The sequence below is a fragment of the Mastigoproctus giganteus genome, chromosome 6 (assembly GCF_048544385.1).
Source record: "Mastigoproctus giganteus isolate SK-2022 chromosome 6, ASM4854438v1, whole genome shotgun sequence".
Taxonomy (NCBI): domain Eukaryota; kingdom Metazoa; phylum Arthropoda; class Arachnida; order Uropygi; family Thelyphonidae; genus Mastigoproctus; species Mastigoproctus giganteus.
The window spans coordinates 169,868,454-169,883,844 of NC_143580.1; the positions used below are offsets into that span (position 1 = coordinate 169,868,454).

The window sequence follows — 15,391 nt, forward strand, 5'->3', positions numbered from 1 at the left end:
CCTTTAACATATCCTAAAAATTTCATTTCTGCAGCTTGTATTCTATTAATATCTCTTTGTTTCGGTATTCATGTTTCAGAACCATATTGCCATATTGGTATTGCCATTCCTTTGTAAAATTTCAATTGTGTTTCTTTCCTTGTTTTCTTAGCCAGAGTTCTTTTTATTGTTCCACATATATTTTGAAATTTCGCCAATTTTTGGTTCATATCTTCTTCGACATCATATGTTATATCACATCCTAGATATTTAAAATGTTTTACTTGTTCTAATATTTTATTGTCTATAACTATTTTTGTTCTCACTGTATTTTACCCTTAAAAGCCATTGTTCTAGTTTTCATTGTTGATATTTTAACTTTATATTCTTCTGTTATTTTGTTTAATTTAAATACTGCTCTTTGTAAATTATCTTCACTATCTTGAATAATTACTTGATCATCTGCGAATAACAGTGTATTAATCCTATTCTTTGTATTTAAATATATCCCTGTATTAATTTCCTCTTTCCATTTACATATCATATCCTCGATATATATATGTTAAACAACGTTGGTGACAAGCTACATCCCTGTCTAACTCCTTGATTTATTATACTTATTATACTGGTGCTTGATGCATTTTTGATAAAGTCTAATACAATTTGTACTATCTATTCTAAAAATATTGCATGGATAGGAATTAATTTTACACCATTTCTTTTGTATTGCTAATCTTTTTTTAGTGTAATAGAGCTTTCTAAATGTAAACATTTATATTTTTGTTTGTTTGTTTTTGTATATAGGAATTATGGCAAAGAGCAAGAAAAATTCTTGCAGAAGCTAGACAAGGTATTAATAGACCTGACTTAGGAGATAGTCCTATGGCTTCATGTTCATTAAATTCTCTTATAAATAGCAGCAGCACTTCTGCCATTGCTAAAGCAAATGAGCAAAATCAGGCAAACATTGATAAGACTTCAAAAGATAAGTCTGTTTGTAATGTACCTCTAGCAAAAGGTAAATATATTATAATCTTTTACATTTGAAAATTGTAACCACCAATTTAAAAGTTGGATTTATTTTTTTGGATTTATATATATTTTTTGATAGAAGACTGCCATTGCTTCTCACTATCTGTATCTACACAAGCTTTCTTATCTAATCAGAATGATATGTGCCTGTGTGAAGAGAGTCCATGCATTATATGGTACACAAGTTAAGTTCTCTCAAAGGAATTAGAACTAATCTGATAATGGGCACTTCACATTATATTTTTCTGTTCTTCTATCTTGTGGAATCTTTGTTCCATCCACTAGGCTTAGGATCCATGAGTTAACCTAAAATTACTATTATCACTTAAACAGGAAAATCTGTTATTTGTTAAATACTCAGAAGTACTGTTGTGACAGTTTTCAGAACTAATTTGTCACCTCATCAAATAGTAGGTGTCTTCATTTAGCATGCTTGTATCAAAAGATAAATAAAGTATCAATTCTAAGTGGACAGCCATGTGGTGGTGTTTGGAAGAAAAACTTCATTGAAAGCAGGAGAGAAAAATATAATGCAATGAAGTGTTACAGTCATATCAGCACTTAGGTTGAAATATAATCCTATTCCTTTACTTAATTGCTATAGTGAGCCAACACTAGTACCTTGCTGGGTACTAGGGGTTTAATATTTACATAATTTTTCATTACATTTTTGATTGAAAGTTTTTCTTCCAACACCACTTTGATGCTCATTTAGACATTATTGAGCTTTCAGTACAAGTTTGTTTGTTAATTGAAGCCATCTGCTATCTGATGAGGAACCGTTTAGCTTTGAAACTAGTAATAGCAGTGCCTTGGAGTTTTTAATGAATAACAAATGTGTGTGTTATTCGCTTAAAAACATTTTTGGTTGACTTGTGGATAACAGGGTTGTTTTTGATGCAAGCATAAGTCCAAGCCTGTCACTATCAGTGGAAGGGATAATAAATCCCCAGGATAGCAAGGTAGAAAAATATAATGCAGAGAAGCATCTGTTATCAAATTATTTCATCGCCTGTTTTGAAATAACATCATGAGTAGACCATGAAATTATTGATATTATAACCATTAATCCCAGCATTCTATATTTTTGTCAATGTGATTATTTTTCAATCATAAGAGAGGTTACAGTGTAATGGCATCCTTCTTACTGAAGAAAAATCTTCTCGTGACAAGCAACTATTAGTCAATTGAAGAAAATTAATGAATGTTTATACCAAATTAGTAGAACCCTGTCCTGAGAAATGAGTTTATGAAATCATTGAATTAATGTCTGAATTTACTGGTGCCTTGAAAGATTCGGTGCACTGAGTAGAGAAATAACTCAAGGACAAAAATGAATTGTTGACACTACCAGCAAAGTTTGCCAAAGTGAATTTGCATTACCAACTTTTTTTGTAATGATTGTAATGATTTCTTACCAGTGAAGCCCCAGGTACTGAGCAATTTTCTGTTCAAGTGACTTTTGGCCATGAATTAAATACTCTTATTTGAACAAAAAAAAATTGTTTCCTTTTTTTTTAAATTTGTATTAAACATAATTAGCTATCTGGGGCTTCGCTGGTAAGAAATCATTACAAAAAAAGTTGATAATGCAAATTCACTTTGGGAGCTTTGCTGGTAGTTAAGAAATTTACTAGGTTCTTCCCTCCCATCTATTATTCCTAACACTTTACCATTTGATCACAAGGTACACTGCGTCTGCCTCCACATAGCATAACCGTTTATCTGGCAGGGAAATGCTCTACCCTCCAGGGTAAAATAGAAGCAAACTGACTCCAAAGTTCAAAAATTCATTGGGTTTGTGGATCTGAGTATAAATGATCCAAGACATATGAAACTTACTTCTCTCTCTCTCGATTTTATCCCAAACAATTTGAAGAGACAATAGAATTCATTTTGTTCAAGAGTCACTTCTATTGGTGTCAAAAAACCAATGCAAATTCCTTACACGTGCAAACATACTATAGTTGCACACTATAGAATTAGCCTTCATCACATACAAACCTGCCTCTTCTAGAAATGTACTATATGCACAGATTCTTAAGTTAATTGCAGGTCTTATAAACAATATAATTCTCATCCAGTTTTGCCAGAAGTACAAAAAAGGCAAGGTTATCTTTTGTAATCTCAATTTGATATTTACTTCTATTAGATTCCTAGCCCCATTGAAATCAGCAGAATGTCCAAATCTCAGTTATGCATGTGTTTTGGCAGGTTTAATCTTATGACTGAGCCTTAGTCTCACTTTTTTTTTTTTTGACAAGGTAGCAGAAATTTTTCAGTTTTTGCAGCATGTAAACCCATACAAATACACCATGAGCCAAAACATTATGACCACCTACCTAATATGATGTTGATCCTCAATGTGCAGCCAAAACAGCTCGTATCCGGCAAGGCATGGACACTACAAGATTTCTAAATGTGTCTTGTGGTATCTGGTACCAACAGGTAACAGGCAGATCCTTTAACTCCTGTAAGATGCATGGTTGAGACACTGCAGATCAGAGTTGCTGTTCCAACACAAACCACAGTTGCTCGATGGGATTGATGTCTGGGGAATTTGGAGGCCAGGGCAATACCTTGAAGTCTTCCTCATGTTGAGCAAACCAGTCCCGAACAATCTGGGCAGTGTAACATGGCACACTTCATGGTTTTCTCCCCTCCTGCTGAAAGATGGCACCGCCAGAGGGAAAGACCGTTGCTGTAAAAGGGTGTACCTGGTCAGCAATGATATTTAAGTAGGTGGTAAACGTCAGACTGCCTGGCACATGGATGACTGGGCCCAGGGTATCCCAGCAGGGCAAAAATCGTCCAAAGCATGACACCACTGCCATCGGCTTGTTTTCGTCCCACAGTGCATCCAGGCACCATCACTTCCCCAGGTAAATGACGCACACATACCCGGCCATCCACATGGTGTAACAGGAAATGTGATTCATCAGACTGGACGACCTTCTTCCAATCACTCAAGCATCCAGTTTCGATGCTTGCATGCCCATTGTAGGTGCTGTCGCCTGTGAACCGTAGGCACTCGGAGCAGCCTGTGGCTATACATCCCCATTTTCAGCAGGGTTCAATGTACTATGTGTTGTGACACATTACTCCCGTCAACAGCATTCCAATTACTGGCGAGTTGCGCCACAGTCGCCCTTCTATTGCCATATACCATCTAGGAGGGTCTTAGCTCACCTCGAGCATTGATGAGCCATGGTCGTCCAACACCTCACTGGCGGTTCATGGGTTCCTCCCTCCTCAGACCACTTTTGGTAGGTACTAACCATGGCTGACCATGAGCACCCCACCAGCCGTGCCGTTTCAGATATGCTCTGACCCAGTCATCTAGCCATTACAATTTGGCCTTTGTCAAACTCGCTTAAGTCCACTGCCTTTCCCATGTGAAGAACAAAAGTAACACTGATTAACGGAGCTCATTATCAGGTGTTTTTTTTTATACTGTGTCGCGACCCACAAATGTGCCGTAGTTAACCTGCAGTTGCTTTGATTTACATAATGGCTCGCTGGTCATAATGTTTTGGCTCATCGGTGTATATGTGAGTGCATTTTTTATACATACAAGATACATTCTTATTTTGCTGTTTTTAGTGCTATTTACCCAAATTTTTGGTTTGTATACATTGACATGATAACATACATTTAGGTTACCTATAATTTTTATGCATTTAATTTTCAACCTGGCACATCATGGCCAAGTTGTCAGTGTGCCATAAGAAACCAAACCAAACTAAATATTCTCCTTACCAAAACCTACATCAAATTGGAAAAGCATGTAACATGATTTTGCTTCTCACAACTGATGTTCAAGTGACTTTTGGACACTTGAACATCATCTGATATCCAGGTTCAGAGTACCTTTCACCATGCTGATCAGTAGTGTGCATTTATCTTTGTTATCAAAGATAAGTTGCAAAGGAAAACAGCAAAGAGTTCTTTATGTATGTAAACTATAGAAGGAAGGGGATGAATCAGATTGGTCCACTGGATATCAATAGTTCAACTGTTGATGATCCTGCTCTGGTAGCTAACAAACGAAATGAATATTTTGCATCTACATTCACACATGAGGAGTTATTCAGGGAGGGGGAATGCTAGAGGTGAATTAACTCTGGCAGTGAGTTAGATGATTTTGTAATAACTGAGAGCAAAGTGGAGGAGAAATTGTTGAAGATAAACATAAGAAAGGCACCTGGGGTGAATGGGATCTATAGAGTTATATTAAAGGAGGCAGCAAAGGAAGTAAGCAAACCCTTAGCCATAATTATGAGAGCTTCTTTGGACTCAGGGGAGGTAACCATGGACTGGAGATGTGCAAATGTGACCCCAATTCACAAAGGAGGATCAAAGGATGACATAAGTAATTACAGACCTGTTAGTTTAACTTCTGTTCCAGGGAAATTAATGGATGCACTGGTTAAAGAAGCACTGCAGGATCATCTAGACAAGACTTCAGTTATAGCTAGGACACAGCATGGTTTTTTTTAAGGGGAAGTCTTGCCTGACCACTTTGATTAGATGCTATGATGTGTTCACAAAGGAACTGGATGCAGGGAATAACTTTGATATCGTATATTTGGATCTTAGAAAGGCTTTTGATACTGTTGCACATGGAAGACTGCTGCACAAATTGGAGCAGTGTGGCATTGGAGGCAAATTGTTGCTATGGATAAAGGGATGGTTGAGTGGGAGAAGACAGAGAGTGGTAATTAATGGACACTGCTCTTTGTGGACTAATGTTATTAGTGGAGTCCCTCGGGGTTCAGTGTTGGGTCCATTGTTATTCTCTGTATTTATTAATGATACTGATGGTGGTATATCAGGCTTATTGTCCAAGTTTGCAGACGATATAAAGGTTGGCAGGGTTGTTAATGACACTAATGGCAGTACACTGCTGCTGCAGGATCTAGAAAAGTTGAGCAGATGGGTTGAGAGGTGGCAACCGAAGTTTAACATTGACAAATGTAAAGTACTGCATATGGGAAGCAGTAACCCCAGAGTAACATATAAACTCTATGGTACTACACTGACAGTGGTAGACAAAGACCTGGGGGTAATTGTGCAGGCAAATGTGAAGTTTTCTGAGCAGTGCAGAGAGTCTGCAAGAGTAGCTCATGATGTCTTGTCAATGATATACAGGAATTTTTCTAGCAGGGATAAGGAGGTGATTATCCCCTTGTATAAGGCAGTGGTCAGGCCACACCTTGAGTACTGTATAAAGGTCTGGAGGCCTCATTTTAGGAAGGACGTAGAGCTGCTGGAGCAAGTGCAGAGAAGGGCACCAATATTAGTGAATGGAACAACAAAGGGCTTAAATTTTGCAAATTAAAAAGAAAAGGCTTAAATTTTGCAAATTAAAAAGAAAAGGCTTGAATTTTGCAAATTACAGTATCTGGAGACTAGGCCCTGCGAGGTGATCTGATTGTGGTGTATAAAGCCTTGAATGGTTTGAGCATACCCAGTGCTGATAGGATTCTTCCTCTTGCTCAGAATAATCGCCTGAGAGGGCATAAATTCAAATTGACGAAAGACAGTTGTAGGATAGATGTGTGGAAGTTTGCCTTTTAGCCAGCGTGTGGTTGTTTGCTGGTACAAACTTCCATTTGTCGTTGTAAAACTTGATAGCCTAAATAGATTCAAGGCAGAACTAAAAAAATTTGGAGTGAGTGGATGGATGAAATTAGAAGATTTGTTTTTTTGGTTGATGCTATATAATCTTGCTTTCTTGCATCATGTGCCTTTACTAAGCGAAGGCACATGAGATTTTACTTAACCTTTAAATTTCTAAAACACTAACTGGAAGTTAATTCCAGTAAGAGTTTTTAATATTTCCTCTTGTTCCTTGCATCATTAATAATCATCAAAAAGCATAGCATTTGCACCTGAAGAATAACTTGTGTGCATGCGAATAACTTATTTTTAGTTTAAATGCATGTCGATAACAATAAGTGTGTAATTTCAGTTTATTATTTTGCATGTTGCATGTTTATATGTATTGTAGCCTATTTTGTTTACTAGGTAACATTCGACATTTCAGTTTCCACCAGTTTAAAAGACAGTTTGGTAAGTTTTTGTTTTTTCTTTTTGTTTAAATTTGTTTTTTTCCTTTTGCTCAAATTTGTTTTTACAGTTTTGTTTTTTTTTTTTTTTTTTGCATTGAATTCGAAGTTTCAAGGATATTATCTAAATGATGATACCTTAAAACATAAATTCATATTCTCACTGTGCACACTTTTTTCCTGAGGTAAAAGAGTCAATGAGTTTGTAGAGTGTATCAACATTATTCATGCTGATTTAGATGAATGGTGTTCTTTCCAGCATATAGTAATGCTGGACTATTAATTAAAAAAAAAAAAAAAAAAAAGGCTAAGGACATTTGCCAGTTATTACAATACAAGAAATGGGAATTTGTGTCTGTGTGCATGCGTGCGTGTGTGCAGTCAATAACAACAGTCTCTGAAACTTTATGCTTGTGTCTGTTTAATTTCTACATAGATTAGGCCATTAAAATGGTAACTGGATCGTATAGTTCATTCATATTTTGTGTGACTTATCTAATAAAATGATTAAAATCGACATACCACACTGAAGTAATGGGAATAGTCACCATATGTAGGGCTCTTTATAGATAAGGGCTGCTGATGTTCAAAAAATAAAATAAATATATAAACACACCACACTTAACTGTAATTTTGAAACAATGTGTAATATATTTAGCTTTCCCACACTATCCTCATTCTCGGTCAAGAATCCACCTGCTCATCTCATCGCAAGCAATTTACAGTAGAGAAAAAAAATCAAATATGCTCCTGTGGTTTAGCAGGCAAAGTGATTAAACTACTTAGGCTTTTCATATCCCCTCTCCCACCATTATATTTTGTGGTTCACATAGTCCTGCATTAGCTCAGAAACTGTCCTCTAAATCTGAAAAAAGAAAATCAAAGCTGTAGCTGTAAATACTGTTTTGAGTAACAAACATTAAATGAAAGCTGTATGTCTGTCATTTGTAATGCAGCCATGTATTCTTATAGTGACATCTGGAAATTGTGAACCATTTAGTGAATCATCATCATATACATAAACAGACACTACCTATTCCCAACAATCGCAGAAACAAAATGGAGTGCATTGAAGCAAGTTAAAATTTGTGTCTGTCTGCAGTGTCAACAAGGTAATCTTTTGTAACCTGATGTTGTTTCATTGAATGGCAATGTGTGAAAGTCCCAGGCAAAGTGTTTAATAATTGTCCAACAATTATATCTTTCTTCTGGTGCAGTGTGGGTAGACTAATTATACAAACAAAACTCCTCACCAAGATTAGCTATGTAATTCATGTACTTCTGATGAGGTACATGAATCACAGAGCCAATCAACTTATGTGATTCACAGTAATACCATACAAGATACTAAACTGAACATGAGAGATTATGTCAGAATGCAGTCTTGAAGTGTCTGAGAAGAAAATCTGAACTGGAAGCTCAAGAAATGGCAGCAGCAAAATGTATATTTTTACATAGGTATGGGAATCTAATTTCCATTTAAAACCTCATCCTTTTAGTTCACAGATGTCTCTTAAGCCTATCACAGTTGGATATCTTCACTATTCCATAGTACAGCCATATTTACCGAATTCTCCAAGATTTTAAGTGCCAATATTTGGTGGGATACACATACATTCTGTTGTAGTGTTCTTGCATGTGGTGCAAAAGACTACAAAATCAAAGAATGATCAACTCAAATTGATGTGTTAACTGCCAGGGAGAGAACCCTTCATACTTTCAAATACTAGTCGTGTAAAGAAGAAGAAATTGTTATTTAAAGCAGAACTGAGCATATTATACCAGTAGTCAAAAGAAGGCAATAAAATAATAAATAGTAATAAGGCTACATACTTGTGATGAAAAGATTGCTGTAAATGTTCTATCAGTCCACAAATTGAATTGACTATTCCACCTAAAGAGCCATTCACTTCTGTTTTTTACTATTTATTGAGATCTCAAAAACCTGCACAAGAAGCTGAGTTAGCTGCCACTCCTAATGTTCCACCTCTATCAAAAACCTTGTGGTAAAGAAAAACAACAGAAAATTTTAACATCATAGATATCACAGAAAAAAATGGAATCAGAGTTAAGGAGGAACCTGAAAACACAGGTTCCTCTTTAACTCATTCAACAAAATATGAGAAAATTACATCAAAATCTCCCACAAAAATAAGAACCAGTTTGCTTTTGCTTGTAGGAGACATATTTTGTGGCAAATGAAGATCCTTATCATTGCATAACATTACTATCATATGTTATTATTATTATTATTAGCCATATGGTGCATGAGGCTTATGCTGTAGTAGCCAAAAAAAAAATTCTGAGAGAGAGAGAAGGGAATCACCAGGAAAGAGAAGAATGATGATATCCAGCTCAGGATCCTGGGTGTGCCAAGCCCATACTCTCCAGATGTGAGACCCTGGGGTGAAAAAACTGTTAATGTAGAATTAGTGATTATACCTCTCATGTAGGAGTTGCTCTCCATATGGCCAGCTAGACCTCATTTCCGCTTTATTTACATAGAATTAACCCCACCCCAGATGGATTTTAATCTTATTAACATCTAAGGCGCATTTAGGGCTAGAGCCTCAAGCTGCGAACAAATTTAGACTATGTATATAAAGTGCTTAGCATCATAATACACAGCCATTTCTGAATAAACAGAAAATTTTTAAGGTGGCATCGTTTTAGGTTATATCTCATATTGTGAATGCCTTCACAACGAGTTGCCATGATATTGCACTACTTCGAATAAGTAACGCTTCACCTAAGGAGAAGACTAGTGTTACTTATTCTCAGATAGGTACCACCACCCAGACAGCACTGTTTCAGGGCTATTTGGCCCTTCGTCAGTGAGTGGGTAGGTACCCAAGTGATGCAATGATGGCAAAAACAGTTATGAAGTATAACTCCACAATATGAGAGATGCCTGATGGTGTATGATGTATTTAGACTAAGGCGCATTTAGGGCTAGAGCCTCAAGCTGCGAACAAATTTAGACTATGTATATAAAGTGCTTAGCATCATAATACACAGCCATTTCTGAATAAACAGAAAATTTTTAAGGTGGCATCGTTTTAGGTTATATCTCATATTGTGAATGCCTTCACAACGAGTTGCCATGATATTGCACTACTTCGAATAAGTAACGCTTCACCTAAGGAGAAGACTAGTGTTACTTATTCTCAGATAGGTACCACCACCCAGACAGCACTGTTTCAGGGCTATTTGGCCCTTCGTCAGTGAGTGGGTAGGTACCCAAGTGATGCAATGATGGCAAAAACAGTTATGAAGTATAACGTTGTGAAGGCATTCACAATATGAGATATAACCTAAAACGATGCCACCTTAAAAATTTTCTGTTTATTCAGAAATGGCTGTGTATTATGATGCTAAGCACTTTATATACATAGTCTTATTAACATCTTATTACTAAAGGATTTAAATGGACACAGCATCCTATAGGGTAATACTCACATTAATGACAGGGACATATTATAGAACATATGCTCACAGGCAGTGATGATCTCTCCCTTTCAGATATGGGATCTAATATATTTTTTGTCATTAGTACCCAAATGTTTTCAAATGGTGATCTTTTTATCTAATTCTGTCACCCTTTTAGATTATCATAGTGGAAGATTCATCAAACTGACTGGCATATCTTCCAATATTTGGCAGAGTCAGACATCATTATAGTCAGTCAGGAGCCTATCAGTGATGCATTGATAAAAGATATCAGAGAAAATATTCAGCTGCAGTTTATTCCTGAAACAACTATATGGTTTCCCCCTTCCAAAACTATGGTGGAAAGTAGAATGCATCAGCAAAAAGGATCCAAAACAAGGCTCTGGGGAATGGACATATTCTAACGATATTCCACCACATGTAATTTCATTGCCCGAAAAGTATGTTATATTCAATTTCAGAGCAAAAGAGATCTTGCTACACTTTACATCCTCTATTACCCAGTCAATCTGCCCTGAGGCTGTCTGGAACAAAATCCACAAAATGAAAAGAATAACCTTTCATTGCTTCAAGATTTTAATGATTCTGTTGGTGATTCAAGTGAAATTGCTGATAATCTTGGGAGAAACATTTTCTAACATCATACATTTTCTGTACATTATACTTCCCAGAATGGCATGTAACTGGCAGTAAATTTAACAGGCACTAAATTTTTCATCCAAGGAGTTTTAGTATTACAGTTGGCCATTTACCATACAAGAGTTTAAAACTGTTGTTTTTTTATCCATTCTGTACAGAATGATATTGGATTGGATGACATCCATTATGAAATTATTAAACAGCTTTCACCAAAATCTGTAGATCACCTTCTCTTATAGTGTAACAGGAAGAGAGGTGATCTGCTATGTAACATTTTTCTTGAGAACAGTTTCCACATTCCTGGTTCAAGGCCATAATCCTTGCCTTCACTAATCCATGAAAGGTCCCAGAATTTCCAATTAACTCTGACTGGCTGTTTGTGCAAAATCCTGAAAGAAGGTCATTGCTCATCTTATATGGTATTTAGCAGATACCCTCCTCTCTAGAATTCCAGGCAGCTCATAAGAGAACAAGTCTACATTGGACCATTTAATAGATTGGAAACATAACATCTACCTGAAATGCTTCCCTAAAATAAGAGCACCTGATATCTGTTTTCATTGATATGAAAAAAGTGTGAGGTAATTCACTATGTAACAGTCTTTTGGACCATGCAGAAAAAACGCCATGAATTAGGACACAGAATGTGTATGTGTGTTTGCAAATCTGTCCTGATTTGAGTAACTTTGCATGACTCTTAGGGGGATATATTTAACAGCATAGCCATGACCGGACCTGTAGGTGCAACCTCCAGACCTGTATTCAAGTCTGGAGATTGCACCTAAAATGTTCAAATGCAGTCTTGTATAGAGGGATAATCACATCCTTCTTCCTATTAGCAGAAGTACTGTATATCATGACCAGAATATATGCCACGTGCCTCTCTGGCTCCTTTACAGTGCTTGGAAAATTTAATGTCTGATTGATTCGCAACACCTGATAAAGTTTTTCGTCCTGAATCACCTTTAGCTTCTTTCTCTCTACCTTCTATATAATCTTAGAGGCATTAAACTTTAGTTTCCATCTTGATTTATATATAATTAATATATAATTAATATATAATTAATATATAATATATAATATATTATATATAATTAATATATTTATTAATTATATATGCACTGCACATACAAGACTATGCCTGGCAACACTGCAAAGCCATACAAAACACATACATATTAAATAATATTTCATATTAAATAAATAATATTTTAGATCAGATGATATATGCAACCAATCTGAGTCTTAAGCAACATGACCTGGTTCAAATTGTTTCACCACCTTAATTTTTTTCACCCTTCCCAACTTCAAATCGTCAAAAAACTTTGATATCTTCCCTTTGGATACCCTTGTCAATATTTATGAAAATTAGAAAGAAGAGTAAATCCAACACTAATTCTTGAGTGACTCCTCTTATTACACTGGCCCACCCTGAAAACTGATCATTTATGGCACCCCCCCTCTGTCTCCTTTCTTTTAGCCAGCTTGCAATCCAGCATACATTCTTACCATAACCCCAGTTTTGTTCCTATGTAGCAGGCTTTCATAAGGGACAATAAAAAAAATCCTTTACTAAAATCAATGATAATGTTACTATAATGTTAAAATTGCTTTTTGAATCCTACTGTTTGATGACTTCATAATTTACCAGGTTGGTCGGCATGACCTCCTTCCACTTCATAAATCCATGCTGTGATATATTGAGGATACCATTTTTGTTGAGATGGTCCTAAACCACATCTTTAAGTGTAGACTCTGTGATCTTCCCTACCACAAAAGTCAAACTCATAAGACTGTAACCCAGTTCCTCTTTAGCACCGCCTTTGGTGATTGAGAAGACAGCCCTTTTCCAGTACAAGGAGATGTTCTTACTCCAGTGAAGCTAACCTTAACATTTACAGTGGTTTGATACCATCCTACCCTGGAACCTTGCTCTCCTATAACCTCAATAGCCTTTTCTAACAAATGCTTCTCTGAGATCATTATATTAGCATTAGTAGTGGCATATGTTGCAAGAAAGTAAGCTTATACAGCATCAGCCAAAAAAAAAAAAAAAAAAAACTTCCCATTTCACCCATCCATTTGCTCCGAACATTTGTCCAGTTTTTCCTTGACTTTATCTAAGCTATCAATTTTCACACATCTATTCTACAACTGTTTCCTCAATTTGAATTTATACCCCCTTTGGTGCACAATCTGAACAAGAGGAAGAATTATAGACCTGTGAGTTTAACTTCTGTTCCAGGAAAATTAATGGAGGCACTGGTTAAAGAAGCACTGCAGGATCATCTAGACAAGACTTCAGTTATAGCTTGGACACAGCATGGTTTTGTTAAGCGGAAGTCTTGCCTAACCAATTTGATTGGATACTATGATGCAGTCACAAAAGAACTGGATGCAGTGAATAACTTTGATATTATATACTTGGATCTTAGAAAGGCTTTTGATACTGTTGCACATGGAAGACTGCTGCACAAATTGGAGCAGTGTGGCATTGGAGGCAAATTGCTGCTATGGATAAAGGGGTGGTTGAGGGGGAGAAGACAGAGAGTGGTAATAAATGGACACTGCTCATCATGGACTAATGTTATTAGTGGAGTCCCTCAGAGTTCAGTGTTGGGTCCATTATTGTTTTCTGTATTTATAAATAATATTGATGATGGCATATCAAGGTTAATGTCCAAGTTTGCAGACGATACAAAAGTTGGCAGAGTTGTTAAGGGCACTACCGACGCTATGCTGCAGCAACAGGATCTGGAAAGGTTGAGCAGATGGGCTGAGAGGTGGCAAATGAAGTTTAACATTGACAAATGTAAAGTACTACATATGGGAAACAACAACCCCAGAGCAACTTAAAAACTGTGTGGTACTACACTAACAGTGGTAGAGAATGAAAGGGACCTGGGGGTAATTGTGCAGGCAGATATGAAGTTTTCTGAGCAGTGCAGACATGTTGCAAGAGTAGCTCATGGTGTGTTATCAATGATATACAGGAATTTTTCTAGCAGGGATGTGGAGGTGATTATTCCCTTGTATAAGGCAATGGTCAGGCCACACCTAGAGTACTGTATACAGGTCTGGAGGCCTCGTTTTAAGAAGGATGTAGAGCTGCTGGAACAAGTACAGAGAAGGGCAACAAGAATAGTGAATGGAACAATGGGTTGCTCTTACGAAGAAAAGCTTAAGTCTTGCAAATTACAGTCTGGAGACTAGGCACCAGCAAGGTGATCTGATAGAGGTGTATAAAGCCTTGAATGGTTTGAGCATGCTCAGTGCTGATGGGATTCTGCCTCTTGCTCAGAATAATCACCTGAGAGGGCATAAATTCGAATTGAGGAAAGACAGATGGAGGATAGACATCCGGAAATTTGTCTTTAGCTGGACAGGTATTTCGAACGACCAGAAGGGTGAAGTGGAAGTTTTTTTTGTTTTTTTTTTTTATCTGGCTGATGCTGCATAAGCTTGCTTTCTTGCATCATATGCCAATGCTAATGCTAATTCCATTAGCATTGAACTTGCTCAAACCATTCTAGGCCTTATACACCTCAGTCAGTTCACCACACAGGTGCCTAGTCTCCAGGCACTGCAATCTGCAGAACTTAAGACTTTCTTGATAACAGCAACCTTTTGTTCCCCTCACCAATCTCACTGCCTTTCTCTGTATCTGTTCCAGCAGCTCTACATCCGTCTTAAAATGAGGCCTCCAGACCTGTATGCAGTACTTAAAGTGTGGCCTCACCATTGCCTTATAAAAAGGGATAATGACCTCCTTATCCCTGCTATAAAAGTTCCTGTATATCATTTACAAGGCTCCATGAGCTGCTTTGGCAGCCTGTCTGCTCTGCTCTGCTCAGAAAACTTTGTCTGCCTGCAGAATTACCCCAGGTCTTTTTCATTCTCCACTACTCTGATTGTAGTAGGACACAGTTGGTATGTTACTCTAGGGTTACTGCTACTCATGTACACTACTTTGCTTTTTTTGTCAAGGTTAAACTTCATTTGCCACTTCTCAGCCCGTCTGCCCAACTTTTCTAGATACTGTTGCAGCAGTGTAATGTCATTACTGTATGTGTACATATCACTTATTATTGAGCAGTCTTGACTGCTTAATATTCCCCAGTGATTCAAGCTTAATTTTAACTGTTAATTTTAAATATTGTTAAAAAGTATTTGTTCAACTCACCTAATGTTTCTGCTGAGTTTTCTATGATCCATCTACT

The 15,391-nt window shown here is 36.8% G+C and overlaps 1 protein-coding gene across 4 annotated transcripts in view; it reads left to right on the forward strand.

Annotated features, from left to right (window-relative positions):
* Ehbp1 (Eps15 homology domain containing protein-binding protein 1) overlaps positions 1–15,391 on the forward strand; it is a 524,539-nt gene that overhangs the window by 223,052 nt on the left and 286,096 nt on the right. For 3 of the 4 annotated variants that reach the window (XM_090376583.1, XM_090376584.1, XM_090376586.1), the window contains exons 11-12: positions 784–997; positions 7,042–7,086. In XM_090376583.1, coding sequence (XP_090232709.1) covers positions 784–997; positions 7,042–7,086 — 259 coding nt within the window. The remainder of the gene's footprint in view (positions 1–783; positions 998–7,041; positions 7,087–15,391) is intronic. The other variant, XM_090376585.1, reaches the window with a different exon arrangement.